Below are 20,934 nucleotides of genomic sequence, written 5' to 3'. Positions count from 1 at the left end.
ATCCTCTGTCTAGTTATTTTATGCATTATTTAATGTGAGGTATTAAAATCTCCAGCAATTATTGCTGAATTGTCTATTTCTCCCTTTCAGTTCTGCCTGGTTTTTTTGTTTCAATATGACTCTCTTGTTAGGTGCATATATGTTTATAATTGTTAAATCTTCTTGATAGATTGACACTTTTATCAATATAAAATGTCCTTTTTTATCTCTAGTAACAGTTTTTGTTTTAAAGTCTATTTTATCTGATGTTAGTATAGCAATGCTAGTCCTCTTTTGGTTACTGTTTGCATGGTAAATCTTTTTCCATTCATTTACTTTCAACTTATTTGAAAGTATAGTTCAACTTGTTTCTAAAGTGTATCTCCTGTAAATAGCATATATTGGGTCATGTTTTTCATCTGTTTTGCTTATCTCTGCCCTTTAATTCAGAGAAGGCAATGGCACCCCACTCCAGTACTCTTGCCTGGAAAATCCCATGGATGGAAGGGCCTGGTGGGCTGCAGTCCATGGGGTTACTAGGAGTCAGACACAACTGAGCGACTTCACTTTATTTTTTCACTTTCATGCATTGGAGAAGGAAATGGCAACCCACTCCAGTGTTCTTGCCTGGAGAATCCCAGGGATGGGGGAGCCTGGTGGGCTGTCGTCTATGGGGTCGCACAGAGTTGGACACGACTGAATTGACTTAGCAGCAGCAGCCCTTTAATTGGAGTGTTTAATTAATTTACATTTAATGTAATTACTGATAAGGTAAAATTTATGTTTATAATTTTGCTATTTGTTTTCTATATTTCTTGTGCCTTTTTTTGTTCCTGTATTTCTCTGTTAATGCATAACTTCGTGTTAAATAGATATTTTCCAGTGTGCCATTATAATTCTCTTCATATTTCTTTTCCATATTTAAAATATAGATATTTTCTTTGTAGTTTCCCTGGGGATTACAATTAACATTTTAATTTATACACTCTCATTTAATTAAAGCCAGTTTAATTTCAATAGTATTAAAAAAAAAGTTGCCTCTTTATAGCTTTATTCACTCAGTCTGTCTTTGTGCTATTGTTGTCATACAAATTACATCTTTATACATCATATGCCCATGAATATAGACTTATGAATTATTGCTTGATGCAGTTGTATTTAAATCAGATAGGTGGGGAAAAGTGTCAGAGACAAAAAAAAAAAAACATAACAGTATGCATTCATACTGTTACAGGTGCTCATTTCTTCACGTTTTTACAACTTTGCTTAGCCTTCACTTCCTGCCTGTGCAGAGCCTCGGGGTCAGCCAGAGATCCTATTCAAGCACACAGCCTTATGCATATTTATGGCTTTTTAGATTCCTAGGAATATGTCGGAACTTTTCAAAGACTCCTATGGATGTCTTAGTCCCCAGATTTTTCTGTTAAGTCTTTTGGTCAGCTTGTTGTTTGTCTTAACTATAATTGTTGCCTCAAGCAGCTGCTGTGTTAATAATTGCTGCTGATTATTTTTGAAAAGCATCCTCCCAAAAAACTTCTCACATCAGGTGAACTCTGAGTCAGGTCAAATAGATAAGTCCTGTGTGTGAAGTTTTCTAGGGAAGTCCAAGACAGGTCAAATAAAGACAGTTCTTTGGGAATGGGGCTTTGGAGGACTCCAACCCTGTTCTGCTTCTTCCATTGGCTGCTAGCCTGCCAGTTTTCTTCAGAATTGCAAGACTGTTGATTTTCAAATCTGTTCGGAAGGTGGAAAGAAGAGAATAAGTACAGAAAAAGTTCAAATGTCACAAAACTTAACTGTTCTTAGTGAGATTCAGCCTTTTTCTTGAATAAATACTTCTTGAATTACTGTAAGCCTATGCTCAATTTTCAGAATTCTGACAAAGTTCATTGTGACCACTTTGGCCAGTACTCTCATTGCTTTTACAGAGGAGAGGACTGTTATAGGCACTTACCCTGGCATTCTGCTGACTTCTCCTCCAGGTATATCTTATTCTTTCCCTGCCCTAGGATAATGGCATTTCAAAGTCAGGATCTGGGAGCTAGATCATTGCTACTGGAATGTCCTTGCTTCTAAATTGTCTCATTGTGCAGAGCTAGGAAATATATTTTTGTTGCTGTTTAGTTGCTCAATCATGTCCAACTCTTTGTGACCCCATGGACGTAGTCCACCAGGTTCCTCTGTCCATGGCATTTTCCAGGCAAGATTATTGGAGTGGTTTATGACATATATACATATGAAATTATATATATACACATGTATGAAATTATATGCAGTGTGCTCATACTGATACTTTTTTTGCCATGCCACACAGCTTGTGGGATCTTAGTTCCCCAACCAGGTATCGAACACAGACCCCCAGCAGTGAAATTGCCAAGTCCTAACCACTGGACCACCAGGGAATTCCACAGATACTTTCAATTCTAATCCAACACAATATAAGGTTCCTTCTAGCCTTTCCCCATTCCATATTTATATTTCTCTTCTCTAACACTGAGAGCCCTAGCTTCCAACATCATCAACATATTTACTCATTTGCTCAATCCTACAATACACAGAAAATATTTTTAGAATTTCAACACCCTTACCACTGTAAAACACAACCACAGTAAGGTATAACTTGAGATTTGTTTGCCCTTTTTATGTCTTTAGATGAGACTATACAAAGTACTGTATTCAAATGCTACATGGTTTAGTTCATTTTGTCATCCAAAACAGTTGTGTTACTCATTTTATTTCAAATGTAATTTGTTTCCCTTTATATTAAATTTTAGTTTTTTTACTATCTATACTGACTTAATTTTATGTATTTAAATGTAATATGTTAGCATGATTCCAAAAGTCAAAATATAAAAAGGCATTCCCAGATAAAAATTTAAGCCTACAGGAAATGGATAATTTCATTAGGGGAACACAGTTTACCAATTTCATTAGGGGAACACTTTACCAAAATTTACCCCATTTGAGTTTACCACACCAATTTCCATAGAAGTAATAGCAAGGAGAGATAAGAAAGCCTTCCTCAGCAATCAATGCAAAGAAATAGAGGAAAACAACAGAATGGGAAAGAGTAGAGGTCTCTTCAAGAAAATTAGAGATACTAAGGGAACATATCATGCAGAGATGGGCACAAGAAAGGATAGAAATGGTAGGGACCTAACAGAAGCAGAAGATATTAAGAAGAGGTGGCAAGAATACACAGAAGAACTATACAAAAAAGATCTTCATGACCCAGATAACCATGATGATGTGATCACTTACCTAGAGCCAGACATCCTGGAATGTGAAGTCAGGTGGGCCTTAGGAAGCATCACTGGAGGTGATGAAATTACAGTTGAGCTATTCCAAATCCTGAAAGATGATGCTGTGAAAGTGCTGCACTCAATATGCCAGCAAATTTGGAAAACTCAGCAGTGGCCACAGGACTGGAAAAGATCAGTTTTCATTCCAATCCCAAAGAAAGGCAATGCCAAAGAATGCTCAAACTACCACACAATGGCACTCATCTCACAGGCCAGTAAAGTAATGCTCAAAATTCTCCAAGCCAGGCTTCAACAATACATGAACTGTGAACTTCCAGATGTTCAAGCTGGATTTAGAAAAGGCAGAGGAACCAGAGATCAAATTGCCAACATCCGCTGGATCATGGAAAAAAGAAGAGAGTTCCAGAAAAACATCTATTTCTGCTTTATTGACTATGCTAAAGCCTTTGACTGTGTGGATCACAATAAACTATGGAAAATTCTGAAAGAGATGGGAATACCAGACTACCTGACCTGCCTCTTGAGAAACCTGTATGCAGGTCAGGAAGCAACAGTTCGAATTGGACATGGAACAACAGACTGATTCCAAATAGGAAAAGGAGTACATCAAGGCTGTATATTGTCACCCTGCTTATTTAACTTATATGCAGAGTACATCATGAGAAACGTTGTGCTGGAGGAAGCACAAGCTGGAATCAAGATTGCCAGGAGAAATATCAATAACCTCAGATATGCAGATGATACCATCCTTATGGCAGAAAGTGAAGAAGAACTAAAGAGCCTCTTGATGAAAGTGAAAGAGGAGAATAAAAAAGTTGGCTTAAAGCTCAACATTCAGAAAACTAAGATCATGGCATCTGGTCCCATCACTTCATGGCAAATAGATGGAGAAACAGTGGCAGACTTTATTTTTTGGGCTCCAAAATCACTGCAGATGGTGATTGCTGCCATGAAATTAAAAGATGCTTACTCCTTGAAAGGAAAGTTATGACCAACCTAGACAGCATATTAAAAAGCAGAGACATTACTTTGCCAACAAAAGTCCATCTAGTCAAGGCTATGGTTTTTCCAGTGGTCATGTATGGATGTGAGAGTTGGACTATAAAGAAAGCTGAGCGCCGAAGAATTGATGCTTTTGAACTGTGGTGTTGGAGAAGACTCTTGAGAGTCCCTTGGACTGCAAGGAGATCCAACCAGTCCATCCTAAAGGAGATCAGTCCTGGGTGCTCATTGGAAGGACTCATGTTGAAGCTGAAACTCTAATACTTTGGCCATCTGATGCTAAGAGCTGACTCATTTGAAAAGACCCTGATGCTGGGAAAGATTGAAGGGAGGAGGAGAAGGGGCAACAGAGGATGAGATGATTGGATGGCATCACCGACTCGATGGACATGGGTTTGGGTGGACTCCGGGAGTTGGTGATGGACAAGGAGGCCTGGCGTGCTGTGGTTCACGGGGTTGCAAAGAGTCAGACACTACTGAGTGACAGAACTGAACTGAATGAAGAAATTTATTAAGAAACTACCACCTTAAAAAAGCATCAGGCCCAAATGATTTCAAAGGGGAATTCTACCAAACTGTTAGAGACCAGTTAATCCCAATGGCACGTAAATTATTCCAAAGAACATAAAATGAAGAGCAACTTCCACATTACTTTTCTAAAGCAGTTATAACTTGGACAACAGAAAAAAGAAATGCATAGGCAATTTTCAGTCATAAATATCAGTGCAAAAATCCTAAAGCAAATATTAGCAAACAAATCCAAAACTATATTAAGAAAATAATATAATATAACTGTGTAGTAAGTTTCCCCCTTGGAATGCAAGAATGGTTTGTTATAGGTAATATACTGGGTTGGCCAAAATGATCATTTGGGTTTTTCTGTACCATCTTATGGAAAACCCAGAATGAACTTTTTGGCCAACCCAATATAATGCAACATATTAATTGATCTGAGGAGAAGTCATATGATCATTTCCATAGATATTTTTGAAGCCTTTAACAGAGTTTAGCACCCATTCTGATAAAATCATTCAAAAACAGAAATCAACTCATGCCTTCTTAACATGATCAAATTTGTATACCTCAATCCAAAAGTTACTGTTAACTTAATAGGACAACATTGAAAGCGTTTCCATTAAGGTGAGGAACAAAGCAAGGTGCCCACTCTTTCTACTCCTTTTCAGTACTGTGTTTAGAGGTATTGTTGTTGTTTTTCAGTCGCTCAGTCTTGTCTAACTCTTTGTGACCTCATGGACTGGACTCCAGAAAGCCAGTCCTCCCTGTCCATCACCAGCTCCTGGAGTTTACTCAAACTCATGTCCATTGAGTCAGTGATACCATCCAACCGTCTTGTCCTCTGTCGTCCCCATCTCCTCCTGCCTTCAATCTTTCCCAGCATAGGGTCTTTTCTAATAAGTGGGCTCTTTGCATCAAGTGGCCAAAGTATTGGAGCTCCAGCTTCAGCATCAGTCCTTCCAATGGATATTCGGGATTGATTTCCTTTAGTATTGACTGGTTTGCTTTCTTTGTAGTCCAAGGGACTCTCAAGAGTCTTCTCCAACACTACAGTTCAAAAGCATCAATTCTTTGGCACTCAGCCTTCTTTACGGTCCAACTCTCACATCCATACATGACTACTGGAAAAACCATAGCTTTGACTATATGGACCTTTATCAGTAAACTGATGTCTCTGCTTCTTAATATGCTGTCTAGGTTGGTCATAGCTTTTCTTCCAAGGAGCAAGCGTCTTTTAATTTCATGGCTACAGTCACCATCTGCAGTGATTTTGAAGCCCCCAAAATAAATTCTGTTACTGTTTCCACTGTTTCCCCATCTATTTGCCATGAAGTGATGGGACCAGATGCCATGATCTTTGTTTTTTGAATATTGAGTTTTAAGCCAGCTTTTTCACTCTCCTCTTTCACCTTCAAGAGGCTCTTTAGTTCCTCTTTGCTTTCTGCCGTAAAGATGGTGTCATCTGCATATCTGAGATTATTGATATTTCCCCTGGCAATCTTGATTTCAGCTTGTGTTTCATCCAGCCTGGCATTTCGCATGATGTACTCTGCATATAATTTAAATAAGCAGGGTGACAATATACAGCCTTAACATACTCTTTTCCCAATTTGGAACCGGCCCATTGTTCCATGTTTGGTTCTAACTGTTATTTCTTGACTTGCATAGAGGTTTCTCAGGAGGCAGGTAAGGTGGTCTGATATCCCCATCTCTTTAAGAATTTTCCACAGTTGGTTGTGATCCACACAGTCAAAGGCCTTAGTGTAGTCAATGAAGCAGAAGTAGATGTTTCTCTGGAACTCTTTTGCTTTTTTTATGATCCAACAGATGTTGACAATTTGATCTCTGGTTCTTCTGCCTTTTCTAAACCCAGCTTGAACACCTGGAATTTCTTGCCTTATGTACTGTTGAAGCCTAGCTTGGAGAATTTTGAGCATTACTTTGCTAGCATGTGAAATGAGCCATTGTGCAGTAGTTTGAACATTCTTTGGCATTGCCTTTCTTTGGGATTGGAATGAAAACTGACATTTTCCAGTCCTGTGGCCACTGCTGAGTTTTCCAAATTTGCTGGCATATTGAGTGCAGCACTTTAACAGCATCATCTTTAAGGATTTGAAATAGCTCAGCTGGAATCCCATCATCTCCCCTCGCTTTGTTTGTAGTAGTGCTTTCTACGGCCCACTTGACTTCACATTCCAGGATGTCTGGCTCTAGGTGAGTGATCACATCATCATGGTTATCTGGGTCATGAAGACCTTTTTTGTATAGTTCTTCTGTGTATTCTTGCCACCTCTTCTTAATATCTTCTGCTTCAGTTAAGTCCATACCATTTCTATCCTTTATTGTGCCCATCTCCCCAGCAAATGTTCTCTTGGTATCTCTAATTTTCTTGAAGAGATCTCTCGTCTTTCCCATTCTGTTGTTTTCCTCTATTTCTTTGCATTGATCAGTTAAGAAGTCCTCCTATTCTTTGGAACTCTACATTTAGATGCTTACATTTTTCCTTTTCTCCTTTGCCTTTAGCTTTTCTTCTTTTCTCAGCTATTTGTAAGGCCTCCTCAGACAACCATTTTGCCTTTTTGCATTTAGAGGTATTAGACCAATGCAGTTAGACTAGGCAAAACAATTATAGATGTAAAAATGGGTAAAGGGGATGTAAAAATATCTCTATTTATAGATTACATGATAGTATACCTAGAAATTCCCCAGAGATTCAATAACAAATTCAAACAATAATAGTAACAGCAGAATATAAAATCAGCATACAGAAATCAGTAGTTTCCATATATACAACTAACCAGACAGAAGAGAAAACCCCAGTTAAGGTAACAACAAAAAAGATAAAATGCTTCAGAATAAGTTTAACAATATATGTGCAAACTTGCTGCTACTGCTGCTAAGTCGCTTCAGTCGTGTCCAACTCTGTGCGACCCCATAGACTGCAGCCTACCAGGCTTCTCCGTCCCTGGGATTCTCCAGGCAAGAACACTGGAGTGGGTTGCCATTTCCTTCTCCAATGCATGAAAGTGGAAAGTGAAAGTGAAGTCGCTCAGTCGTGTCTGACTCTTAGTGACCCCATGGACTGCAGCCTACCAGGCTTCTCCATCCACGGGATTTTCCGGGCAACAGTACTGGAGTGGGGTGCCATTGCCTTCTCCCATGTGCAAACTTTTATGAAGAAAAATTTAAAACACTCCTGAAAGACTCAAAGGTAGATTTACACAAATGGAAAGGCATTCCTTATTTGTGGATAGGATAAATTAAGATCATAAAGATATCAGTTTCCCTTCTTAGATCTCTATTTTTAAATTATAAATGTAATATGATCTCCCCAAATATACCTACCTAATAAGCTGTTATCTGGAGCTGGATAAGTTGATTGTAAAGTTCATATGAAAAAGCAAACATGCAAGAATAGCCAGGAAAACCTGAAAAAGAAGAGCTTTGAGGGGGGACTAGCCTTTCCAGTCTACAAGGAGTTTAATGCTTTTGCAAGCAAACATTTTATGAAGCTTTTCTAATTTAAACACTATGACACACATGGATAGACAGACTGAGACTAAAGGAAGAAAAATTCAAAGTCCAGATTTAGATCCATGTACAATGGAACTTTAGTAGATGATACAAGTAGCAAGCTTTGTTTTTGACATTTAAATTCTTCATCCATCTGAAATTGATTTCCTTTCTCTTTTTAGCATTCTTACAAACATCTTTATTACATTTCTTTAACACTTCTCTACATGCATTACAGAATGGCTGTTGCATCCATTCACTTACATAATGCTGTTCTCAATATAGCAGTCCTAGCAGTCTTCCAAACATCTTTATTACATGTGTTCTTTAAAATTGATTTTCATATACAGTATGAGATAGGTAGGGATCCAGTTTCATCTTTTCCTTTATAGATAACCCTTTTTCCCCATTGATCTGGTATGCCACCTCCATCCTATTCTAAATTCCTATGTATGTGTGGGCAAGTTCAGGAGTCTGTTCTAGTCCACTGGTTACTTTCTTTATACCTGTTCCAATTCAGTGCTATCTTAATAGCTATATTTTCTCATTAATTCCTGATAGTACCTCCTGGCTGTTTTGTAGCTATACAAAGGCTATTTTTGTCAGGGACAGAAAGAACGGGCCTTCAGAGGAAGACAGTTAATGGTGGGTAATGGTGGCAAGTGATGGCAGAAGCATTAGACTTTTTGCCAGCCAGCTTGCCTCCCCTATTTCCTCTTTTGTCCTCAACAACACTGTACAACATGGAGGGGTAAAAGGTGGCCCTGGATTTGTGGGAGCAGCCTTGCCCAACCCCATACTTGGAAGCTGAGATGGTAGACACATCAGGACTCTGGCCCCGCTTTCCTGTCTACTCCCATCCAGTTTGCAGACCACCAGGAATCCTCTAGGATGCTCAGCTCAGTGTGTCTAAATATTTCCCAGTCAAATGTGGGGTACAGTTTGACTTCTCTTCACCCCAACTTCCCTAGCCTGGTGATCTACTTACATCAGCTTGGTTATGCAGACCTAGAGGGTGGGTTGCTGTGGGAGTAGGGACTTCTCTTTCCTTGCTACCTGCACTCCAGGTGATTTACGGCTCAGCAAATGTTTGTAGAGGGTTCATGATGTGACAGGCAGAGTCCGAACCCAAGGCCTTTCTAGATCCAGTCCCTTCTCTGGGCCCAGGATTCATGGTCCCTGTGATATAAGGAAAGAGAGGGTGCTTCATGGTCAGAATCAACAGGGTAAGTGACTTTGGGATTGTGTGAAAGAGAGAGTGCAGTAGTAAGGGAGCAATTGAAGGAAAAAGCAAGGGAGATATGTTAAGAGGGTGGGGGGCTTCATTTATTCCCTTTCTTTTTTTAACTTATTTTTTAATTGAAATATAAGTTATTTACAGTATTTTATTAGTTTTAGGTGTATAGCATAGTGATTCACAATTTTTCTTGATAATATTCCATTTGTAGTAATAATAAAATATGGCTATATTCTCTGTGCTGCACAGTATATTTTTGTAGTTTACAGGGTTTTCTTTTGAGGGGCCAATTTCATTGAAATGTAACAAGTTCAGAAAAGGGAACATATCATAAGTATATAGCTCACTGAATTTTCACACAGTGAACATAGTCCTCTCTTCTGCATCCAGATCAAGAAACAGAATGTGAACCAGATAGATCCCCAGCACAGTTAGGAGCTGGGAGTCTTTCGGAGGCTTGAGGAGGTGGTGATGGGATGTTGAAGGGCTGGGGGTGCTTCACCTTCTTCAACAACATAAACCAATATAAGCCCTTGCAATCTTCATGTACAATAGCCTCTGAGCAGAAGTCTGGGTCCAAGGCCAGAGGCTATTGTACATGAAGATTCAATAGCAGATATCAGGTCACCAAGGAAAACATCAAAGTTTATGCCTTCATAAACATAAAGCAAGGAACAGAAAGAACAAGGAAGAGCTGGATCTATGTCTGCAGGCGTTTTGTTGGTCAGTCGCCAAGTCGTGTCTGACTCTTTGTGACCCCATGGACTTCAGCACACCAGGCTTCCCTGTCCCTCACCATTTCCCAGAGTTTGCCCAAGTTCATGTCCATTTAGTTGGTGATGCCATTCAACCATCTCATCCTCTATCACCCTCTTCTCCTGCCTTCAATCTTCCCCAGCATCAGAGTCTTTTCCAATGAGTCAGGTCTTCCCATCAGGCGGCCAAAGTATTGGAGCTTCAGCTTCAGTATCAGTCCTTCCAATGAATATTCAGGGTTGATTTCCTTTAAGATTGACTGGTTTGATGTCCTTGTTGTCCCAGGGACTCTCAAGAGTCTTCTCCAGCACCACCGTTCAAAAGTATCAATTCTTTGGTGCTCTGCCTTCTTTATGTACAGTGCTCTCACATCTGGAAAAACCATAGCCTAGACTATACAGACCTTTGTCGGCAAAGTAATGCCTTTGCTTTTTAACATATTGTCTAAGTTTGTCATAACTTGCCTGCCAAGAAGCAATCTTCTAATTTCATGACTGCAGTCACCATCCACAGTGATTTTAGAGCCCAAGAAGAGGAAATCTGTCACTGCTTCCACCTTTTCCCCTTCTATTTGCCATGAAGTGATAGGACCCAAAGCCATGATCTTAGTTTTTTAATATTGAGTTTTAAGCTGGCTTTTTCACTCTCCTACTTCACCCTTGTCAAGAGGTTCTTTAGTCCTTCTTTGCTTTCTGCCATTAGAGTGGTGTCATCTGCATATCTGAGGTTGTTGGTATTTGTCCCAGAATGTTGATTCCAGCTTGTAACTCATCCAGCCTAACATTTCTCATGATGTACTCTGCATATAAGTTAAATAAACAGGGTGACAATAAACAGTCTTGTTGTACTCCTTTCTCAATCCTGCACCAATCAGTTATTCCATACAAGGTTCTAACTGTTGCTTCTTGACCCGCATACAGGTTTCTCAGGAGACAGGTAAGATGGTCTGGTATTCTCATCTCTTTAAGAGTTTTCCACAGATTGTTATGATTCATGCAGCCAAAGGCTTTAGCGTAGTCAATGAAACAGAGGTAGATGTTTTTCTGGAATCCCCTTGCTTTCTCTGTGATCCACCGAATGTTGGCAATTTGATCTCTGGTTCCTCTGCCTTTCCTAAATGCAGCTTGAACATCTGGAAGTTCTCAGTTCATGTAATGCTGAAGCCTAGCTTGAAGGATTTTGAGCATAGCCTGACTAGCATGGGAGATGAGTACAATTGTCCGGTGATTTAAACATTCTTTAGTACTGCCCTTCCTGGGAATTGGGATGAGGATTGACATTTCCCAGTCATGTGGCCACTGCTGGGTTTTCCAAATTTGCTGACATATTGAATGCAGCACTTTAATAGCATCACCTTTTAGGATTTTAAATAGCTCTGCTGGAATTCCTGCAGGCATACTTGTAGATGATCAGGACCCCTCCCTGATACACTCCTCCCTGAGCCCCTTCCAACACTACACAACTCAGTGTACATTCTCATCCATCAAAGAGCATAAAGGGGGTGAATGCCATTCCCTGATGGTCAGTAAAGTGTGACCAGATGTCCCTTGGCTGGGACAGATTGTGATCCCCAAGTACCCAGTCCCAAAGATCCAGGACACTATGGGTTGGGGACAGAATTTTCTGTGGATGGCTGAAATCAGGAGCACAGCATGCTGGGATTAGGAGTACTTGGTGGAAAATGCTCCAGGGAGGGGACACTTTGTTCTAGGGCTGGGACAGAGAGAGGCCTGAAGATGAGGTATCCATGCAGGGTAGGGACATGCAGGCTGGCCTGAGATAAGGAATTCCTAGAAGAAAACTTCTCCCCAGGGATGTCATCACTGCTGTGGTGTGTAGATAGATAGATATAACCACATTGCTCTTTATATTTGAGTACTTTCATGACCCAGAAACATTGATTCTGGGTTTTTTAGAACATTGATTGTCTGTGAGGGGGGGGGAAGGGAGAGGGACCCTGCGACTGAAGAATATTTAATGGATGAGGGGCTGGGTCTTAGTATCACATCTCTAGTTTTGAGGCCTCAAAGACCCATCCTATTCCCTCAGCCAGAACAAGGTCAGGGGCCTGTATTTTGGTGAGGAGACAGATATGGGGAAGGAGGTGAGCGGGGTGCCTTGATGTTTTGAACTCATAATGCTTCATGGTCTCAGTAAGAATCCCAGGAATTAAGCCACAGGGATAAATGGTGGGAGAAATGTGTCAGGGGATCCCTTGGGTTTCAAACATTCAAGATTTTCCCTGTCCCAATACTCTTGGGGAAAAACAAAAGTTTGCAGAGCAACTGCCATTTAGGTTCAACCACCTCATAGGGCTTTATCCACTCTTCTGGAACCTCACTGTGAGTCCCTGCGTTAGAGGCCTTCCTGAGGTCTGCCCAGACTTACCCACATCTGAGTTACAATAAATAGTGTGGGGGTGTGGTTGGTAGCACCTGAGGGCCAGCCTGAGGCTGGTCAGGGGCAGAGCCAGGAACAAAACAGGGACCAGCAGGAAGTTGGGACTCATGGCAGGGACCTGGAGATACAGTGAGGGTGAGTGGAGTTGAAGCATGAGCTTTTCCTGGCCCAGCTCACCCTCAAACAGGAGAGGATTCAAGGAGCTTTCCAGGGGCCTGGAGTCAGAGGAGGCCCTCATGATATGATGGGGGGAAAGGACACTGAGACTTGCCCTCTGGTACCAGTGGCCCCGCCTCCACCCATCAGAGCTGTAACTCTTCACAAAGGTTCAGCAGGAGGCCCAGGCTCAGTGGTGGATAAATAGATAACAACAAAGAGGTGTGGCCTGGGCGTTCCTGCCCATATGAACTCTCTATTTTGCTTTTTTAAGAGCTCATATCTTCAGCCTTCTATTGCAGTGGGGACTGGTATTTGGGGAGTGTCTGGGGTTCTAACAACTTCTTATGCAGACTTTCAACTAATCTCTTTTTTCAAGCTCAACCTTCACCTCTACATCCAGAGAGTATGTGTGCCCTAATCATTTCCTTTGGTGGGTGCTCTATGGTATAACTGGGGTTAGTCCTCAGATTTCATCACTACTGGCATAGGAGGTGTCCCAGGCTAGAGAGTGAGACCTAAGTGTCAGTCAGTATTGATGAAAAGGAAGAATTGTTCTACCTCTTCATCTGTCATTGGGAGTATGGAGAGATGTTTCAACATATAGGGTAATATATTGAGAGCTGTTCCAGCAGGGAGATTTTCCAACTAGAGATATCTAAGGATGGGGAAATGTGTCAGTGGAGAAGGGTGGTCAATCAGTAGGGGCTATATGGATGGATGAGGCTTTATGAATGAAAAGGCTTTTCAAGTGAGTTTAGCAATGAGGTAGATATCAATGGTGGGTATTTCTGAATGGTTCTGAATGGTAAGATTTGACAATGAGAGCATTTTGATAGGCATGCCTGAATGGGGAGATATGCCAGTATAATGTATTCTTGGGAAGATTTTTTGATAGAGGTTATCAATGAGAATTATGTCATAAAAAGGTATTCATGAGTAGAAAGATTTTTCAACTGAGTGGTCATAGGAGATATGTCAACGGATTGGGAAATCATCAAGAGAGATATTTGTCACTAGAGTCCATCAGTGGATGATAGATTGCTCCTGGGTATTTGTGAATGGGGAGATTTGTCAGTGGGAGGTCATCAGTGGAGATTCATCAATCAGATGTTTATGAATAAAGAAGGTAGCTCAACAGAGGTATTTGTTACTGGGATATTTGTGGAAAAGGGAATTTGTGCAGTGAAGATGAAAGGTTGTTGAATCACGCGAATACACCAGGATTCTTGGCCCCCGGAGGAGAAGAATTCAATCCGGGGCCAGAGACGAGGCTTGATCGCTCGGAGCTTTTGTGTAATAAAGTTTTATTAAAGTATAAAGAAGATAGAGAAAGCTTCTGACATAGGCATCAGAAGGGGGCAGAAAGAGTACCCCCCTGCTAGTGTTTAGCTGGATGTTATATAGTCACTAGCAGTCTGTTAATGAAAGAAAGGAATGTCTTAAAATTCAGAATGGCACCAGGCCCCTCACCCATAAGATGCATTTTGGGATAAATGGTTTATCCTGGGCCATAAAATGATTAACTTGAATCTTGAAGAAGGGCAGACCACCATACAAATAGTTTCATTTACATAGATTAGGGGAACAATATCCATACTGGTTTGTCAAGTAGGTTCTGGGCCAAGAGGCGGAACCGACTTGGAGACAGAGTTTTGGGGTAAAGGCATAGTACATTAGCATAGCTTAAGACAAACATTTCCATAAGAAAAAGGCATTGGTTATCTCTAGACTGGAGAATAGCTAACTTCAGGCGAAGCCGGGTGTCATTATGGCAACACAGTATTTTAAGAGAAACCTCCCTTTAAATTTGTATAGAGAAGGAAAAAATATTGCTAGTTTGTTTCCTCCTGCCGCTTAAGAGAGATAAAAATGTCTGACACTTGCAGGCTATTTCCTCCATTTGGAGACCCCTGGCCTTCCTGCCTGTTACCCTCTCATTCCCCCCTTTTCTTTTAGGAGAATTATGTTGCCTAGGGAAAAGGGGCGTCGTTCTCATTCCATAACTACTTCCGAGCTGACAAGGGGCGTTGTCCCTAAATTGGTGAGGCAACATATTCTCCTAATCCTCATATTGAGGATATCTGATCCAGGGGCCCCAAATAGTAGCTGGAGGTAGCTACAGTAGTAGCAGGAGTTTGAGCAACCATTTGTAACTTAAAAGCTTTCATGCGGCTAGAAACAAATCCAGTTATACAATTACAGATGCAGGGAGCAAACAGCAAGAACAAAACAACCAGAATTATCGTAATTAAGATAGTTGTCCACCATGGGGAATTAGTTAACGTTTTCCAAAGTGAAGCAATTGAGGCTTCAGGAGTGTCCATGGCCCTAATCATCCTGTTCATGTGGTTAGTAAAATGAGTAACATTCGTACTCATATCAGGTATATATGTACAGCATTGGGTATGAATAATGGCACAAGTTCCTCCTTGTGCAGCTGTCAGAATGTCTAGAGCCAATCTGTTTTGTAAAACCACCTTTCTAATTTGTGCTTGTTCAGCATTAAGAGCTGAAATAGCCTTTTGAGAATCTTGTAATGCCTGTTGAGTAAAATTAGTCAAAGCATCCACTCGTAACATAACATCTGTAGTTCCCAAAGAGGGAACAAACGCTGCAGCCAAATAATCATACCAATAAAATACAGACCTTGCCCACCGAGTTCTAAGGTGGGGTAAATTAGCAGGCTTTTCTGGAAGCTCTGAAAATATAAAGCCATGAGTAAAGGCTAGACCCAGGGTGCATCTCCCTATCCAACCAGGGGGAAGCCATGCCCATAGGTAAGAGCCACATATCCAATAAGTTCCGTTTGGAGCAAGCCAGCGCGACTGAGATATCCAGTCCCAATTCGTGCCTGGCCAGACAAAGGGAGAACCTGAACTGGGATTGGAAAACACGGGAATGATTACATTGCATGTTTCCCGAGACAAATATCCCATTTGTTTCCAATCATTGTAATTAAGTTGTTGGCTAACTTTTGGGGACGGCTCTGTTTGTTCCCAGCATATAGAGGCAGTAGATATTAAACGTCCTTTTTCAGGAGTTAGCCATGTAACCTCATCCCATATTTGATAAACGTCAGGTAAAAAGCCATTAGATCCAGACCTATTTACCTTATATGTAGCAAAATAGTCATTGAACCGAGACAACGTATAATCAAAATTAAAAGTCACATTATGTCCATAGTTAGAGTACAAAGTGTTGCACCAGTCCATTTTAGGGTTGGTAGATGTCATCAGATGACGAAGAGGCATCGCATGTGATTGTTGTCGAAGGTATTCACAGACTTGGAGAAAGTCTTTTCCTTGAAGTGGGGATGTCCACCACGGGAAGCCTTCCACTGACGAAGAGGGGAGCGCTCCGCAGACCCAGCAGTTAGACCGATTGTGGAATGCAGCATAGGAGTGAGCCCAGGACAGGAAGACATTGTCTTGAGGATCCAACGGCAGACTCAGGATATTTGGAGTCAGCAGAAGTAAGCTCACATAGGTTATCAGGCCCATCTAAAAGGTACAAAGTCAGAGCATAGAAAGTAAAGACATAAAATGAAGTCACTTAATTTTGGTCAGGGTGCCACCTCTTAACTCGAGTATGATGTACCCACGAATCAATTCCTGGCACTTTGACAGCTGTGGGAGAGGAAAGAATAACCTGGTAAGGACCTTCCCAGAGAGGCTCGAGGGATGGCCCCCCAGATCCCACTGTTTTTATGAGGACCTCGGTTCCTGGCTCAAATAGAGGCCTGCTTGACTCGGAGGCTGGGTCAGGAGTCTTCTCCCGGAGCTCTGTTAACGTCTGTTGAAAAGCTGAGAGCTGAGTTACATAATTAGTTAATTCCAAGGCTTCAGGGTCTATAACAATGTCTGTGCGTAAGAAAGGCCTTCCATAAATACATTCAAAGGGGGACAGTCCCTCTTTTTTTGGAGTAGTTCGAGCCCTCATTAAAGCTATGGGTAGGACTTTAATCCATTTGTCCTGCGTCTCTTGAGTTAATTTGCGCAGATGCCTTTTGATAATGTCATTAGCTTTTTCAACTTTTCCGGAGGATTGGGGTCTCCAGGAACAGTGTAAGTGATATTCTATTCCTAGAGCTTTAGATACCCCCTGAGTTACAGCAGCTTTAAAGGCGGAGCCATTGTCACTCTGAAGGCTCCGTGGCAGCCCAAACCTGGGGATAATTTCATGAATTAAAATCTTTATAACCTCTTTAGCCTGTTCACTACGACAGGGAAAAGCCTCAATCCATCCAGTAAAGGTATCTACCCAAACTTGTAAGCAAGAATATCCATTAGCTTTTGGCATATGAGTAAAATCAATTTCCCAATCCTCTCCAGGATACTTCCCACTTCGTTGTAATCCAGATTTTGCTAGCTTTTCAGTCTTTGGGTTATTTTTTTGACAAATCTCACACCTTTTGATAATATTCTTTAAAGTTTTCATTACATTTTTACCTTCAAACAAACGAGAAACCATTTGGTAAGTACTCTCAGCACCCAAATGAAAACTCTGATGTAAACCCTTAAGAATTTTCCACTGAGCATTTTCAGGAATTATTAATCGTCCATCCTCGGACTGTAACCATCCTTTATCAGTAATCTTTGCTCCTCGTTTCTCATATCTTTCTAATTCTTCCTCAGTATATTGTGGTCTTTCCTGTTCCACAGGACCTGTCCAGATCAAAGGCGTCTGTAGTGAAGGGGTTTCGTAAAGTGCCGCTTTTCTGGCTTGACAGTCAGCCAGATGATTACCTTCGGCTATTTTACTCCCATCCCTGCTGTGCCCTTTGCAGTGCATAACAGCTACTTCTTTAGGACAATATATAGCAGTTAAAAGTCTCTCGATCTCTCTGAAATGCTTAATAGGTTCTCCTGTTGCTGTTTTAAAGTGTCTCTCTTTCCATATTGCAGCATGAGCATGTAAAGTCAAATAAGCATACTTAGAATCTGTATAGATATTTACCCGCTGCCCTTTGCTTAACTCTAGAGCTCGGGTCAGGGCCACAAGCTCCGCTAACTGAGCACTAGTTTCCTGGGGGAGAGATTTTGCTTCTAAAACCTGTTCAGCAGTCACCACGGCGTAACCTGCTTTACGCTTTCCATCCTGAACAAAAGAACTGCCATCTGTAAATATTTCCATGTCAGGATTGTCTAATGGGGTATCCTTTAGATCCTCCCGAGCTGCATAGTTTAAAGTTAGGAATTGAGAACAATCGTGATCAGGTGTTTCATTTTCCTTCTCAGGAAGGAAAGTGGCAGGATTTAAATTTCCACAAACTTTAAGCTTAGTTACTGGTCCTTCTAACAACAATGACTGATACTTAAGAAGCCTACTGTCTGTCATCCAAATATTAACCTTAGAATTTAAGATTCCACTCACATCATGAGAAGTCAGTACAGTAAGGTTTCGTCCATTAATTATTTTTAAAGCTTCAGGTGCTAATAAAGCCGCTGCCCCAATTACTCTTAGGCAGTGGGGCCACCCACATGCAACTACATCTAATTCTCTGCTTAGATAAGCAATAGGTTGTTGGTGAGGCCCTCGGGGTTGTGTCAAAACTCCCAATGCCACACCTTTTCTTTCAGTGACAAACAAATTAAATTCTGACCCTGTGGGCAAGCTCAGAGCTGGAGCTTGCAGGAGAGCAGTCTGAAGAACCTTAAAAGCCTTTTGAGTTTCTGGAGACCAAACCAGTTTGTCAGTTTGGGCCTGCTGAGTTTCAGCTATAAGTTTATATAAAGGCCGGGCAAGTTCCCCATAACCCGGAATCCAAATGCGACAGTAACCTGTGATTCCCAAAAATCCTCTCAATTGTCTTAAAGTCATAGGTAGGGGTTGATTTAGTATAGGTTTAATTCTCTCAGGGCCTATGGCCCTAGTCCCTTCTGATATGATTAGGCCCAGATATCTAACCGATTGTTGACAAAGCTGAGCCTTTTCTCTTGATGCCTTGTAACCACAGCCTGCCAGAAAGTTTAAGAAATCTTCTGAGGCTCGCGAACAAGCTTCCTCTGTCTCAGCACAGAGCAAAATATCATCTACATATTGTAACACCACTGCTTCAGAGCTATTAAAGTTTTGTAAATCCCGTGACAAACTTTGTCCCAATAAGTGAGGACTGTCACGAAATCCCTGGGGCAAAACTGTCCAGGTTAACTGAGAAGCTGGCTGCGTAGGGTCTTCAAAGGCAAATAGGAATTGACTTTCTTCCGCCAAAGGCACTGAATAGAAGGCATCCTTTAAATCAATTACTGAGAAATATTTGGCCCGTTCAGGAATTTCAGACAATAGAGTATAAGGATTAGGCACCACGGGGTGTAAAGGAACTACAGCCTCATTTATTATTCGTAAATCTTGAACTAGTCTCCATTTACCATTTGATTTCTTTATACCCAAAATAGGAGTGTTGCAAGGACTGTTACAGGGAATTAATAGTCCCTGTTCCTTTAAATTTTCGATGATGGGTTTTAACCCTTCTTTAACTTCAGGTTTCAGTGGATACTGCTTCTTATGTGGAAATACGTGTGGGTCTTTGAGCTTAACAACTACAGGAATAGCATTTTGTGCTCGACCCACAGATTTTCCATCAGCCCATACTCTAGGATTTACATTTTGTTCAACTAAAGGGAGAGAAAGGGAGGGCTCCATATTCATGAAAACAGAGGCATGGACCTTGCTCAGTATATCCCTTCCCAAAAGGGGTGAGGGAGATTCTGGCACAATCAGAAACTCGTGTGAAAACAGCACAGAATCCCAGTTGCAAGATAAAGAATAACTGAAATAATACCTTTTGGCTTGTCCAGACAGTCCCATTACGGAAGCGGATCGGGAAGAAAGTGGGCCAGAGGCTTCAGTAAGCACAGAATAAGTTGCCCCAGTATCTAAAAGGAAATCGACGGATTGGCCCCCCACAACTATTAATACCCGGGGTTCCTCAGGTGTAATTAGGATGGGAGCTTGTGTGGGGACCCCCGGGCACCTTCAGTCCTGATTGTCTTGAGAGTCCGACCCCGGAGACCTACGCCTCTGGGGGCAGTCTCTCTTCCAGTGTGGTCCTTTGCAGACCGGACATGGAGCCGGGGGCGGCTTAGATGCCTGAGGGCAATCCCGCTTGAGGTGCCCCTCCTTTCCACAGCAGTAGCAAGCCCATCCCTTTTCACCTGGGCCCCTCTGGGCATTTTTCTCAGGCTGTTTAAGAACGTTTTTCATAGCCATGGCGAAGGCTTCCGCCTTTTCCTTTGTCTTTTTTTGCCTTTCTTTCTTTTCCTCATATTCCCTACCATAATAGACTGTCTGAGCCAGTTGTAACAGAGTATCTAAAGACTGATTTGGTCCATACGCCTGTTTTAATAGCTTACGGCGGATATCTGGAGCCGACTGAGTGAGAAATCTATCCTTTAAGATCACTTTTCCCTCTTCACTTTCGGGATCAATCTCAGTGAATCTGCGAAGGCCTTCTCTCAGTCTATCTAGGAATTTACCAGGAGCTTCTTTCTCTTCCTGTTCTATATCTGCCAATTTGCCATAGTTTAAAGGCTTAGAACGCGCCTGCCTAAGTCCTTCAAGAATACATCTAACAAAATGACTCTGATCCCATCTTCCTTTAGCTGTGTTGTAGTCCCAGTCTGGTTCTATAGTTGGGACCGCCTGATTCCCAGTGGGGAGGGCCGCTATCTCGTTCTCCCTCTTCCCTACTGATTCATTACCAAGCCACTCATCTCCATAAGCAACCGCTTTTCCCAAAACTCGAGTCTTTGACTCAGGAGTTAGCGTTTGTCCCAAGATATACATCACATCCTTCCAAGTGAGGTCATAAAGCAAAGTAACACCTTTAAAAGCTCTGATATATTTTTCTGGGTCCTCTAAATAGTCTCCCAGATCCTCCTTGATTCTTTGTATTTCTTGATAAGAAAAAGGCTTATTAACTCTCATGGACTGATTATTTCTCCTGGTGGGTGTTTCATAAAGAGGCAACAGCTTGTGTGGCTGTTCCTCAGTCTCTCTGGCTGCTCTGTGCATATGATCCCAGGGATAGATTGGAGAAACCTGTTTTTCCTCTTCTCTTTGTCTCCTGTCCTCCATCTCATCGCTTACTTCGATGGTCTGAGTTTCTAC

General features: G+C 41.5%; 2 protein-coding genes across 4 annotated transcripts in view; one reads left to right on the top strand and one right to left on the bottom strand.

The window, feature by feature from the left end:
* The window catches only part of SYN1 (synapsin I), a 63,529-nt gene that overhangs the window by 22,192 nt on the left and 20,403 nt on the right, over positions 1-20,934 (top strand).
* LOC132344315 (endogenous retrovirus group PABLB member 1 Env polyprotein-like) lies at positions 14,084-19,632 on the bottom strand. Of its 2 annotated transcripts, XM_059883759.1 has the most exons (2): positions 17,782-19,632; positions 14,084-16,325 (listed from the first exon to the last, which is right to left on the bottom strand). In XM_059883759.1, exons 1-2 carry the CDS (start codon positions 19,630-19,632, stop codon positions 14,892-14,894), a joined length of 3,285 nt encoding a protein of 1,094 aa, XP_059739742.1. In that variant the 3' UTR covers positions 14,084-14,891. The 2 variants fall into 2 exon arrangements, with proteins under 2 accessions (XP_059739742.1, XP_059739743.1); XM_059883760.1 differs by lacking the exon at positions 17,782-19,632 and having other exon boundaries at positions 14,099-17,011.

The sequence above is a fragment of the Bos taurus genome, chromosome X, assembly GCF_002263795.3.
Source record: "Bos taurus isolate L1 Dominette 01449 registration number 42190680 breed Hereford chromosome X, ARS-UCD2.0, whole genome shotgun sequence".
In the NCBI taxonomy this organism is placed as follows: Eukaryota; Metazoa; Chordata; class Mammalia; order Artiodactyla; family Bovidae; genus Bos; species Bos taurus.
Note: the sequence above shows the minus strand (reverse complement) of the source record. Positions and strands in the feature narration are given on the sequence as shown.

Bases quoted from the DNA above. Each gene is read 5' to 3' on its own strand.
- LOC132344315 (XM_059883759.1), bottom strand. From the start codon at position 19,632: ATGGGACTGTCTGGACAAGCCAAAAGGTATTATTTCAGTTATTCTTTA. The intron at 16,326-17,781 runs GTAAATATCTAT...TGTACCTTTTAG, and splicing joins AGTTAAGCAAAGGGCAGCGG to ATGGGCCTGATAACCTATGT.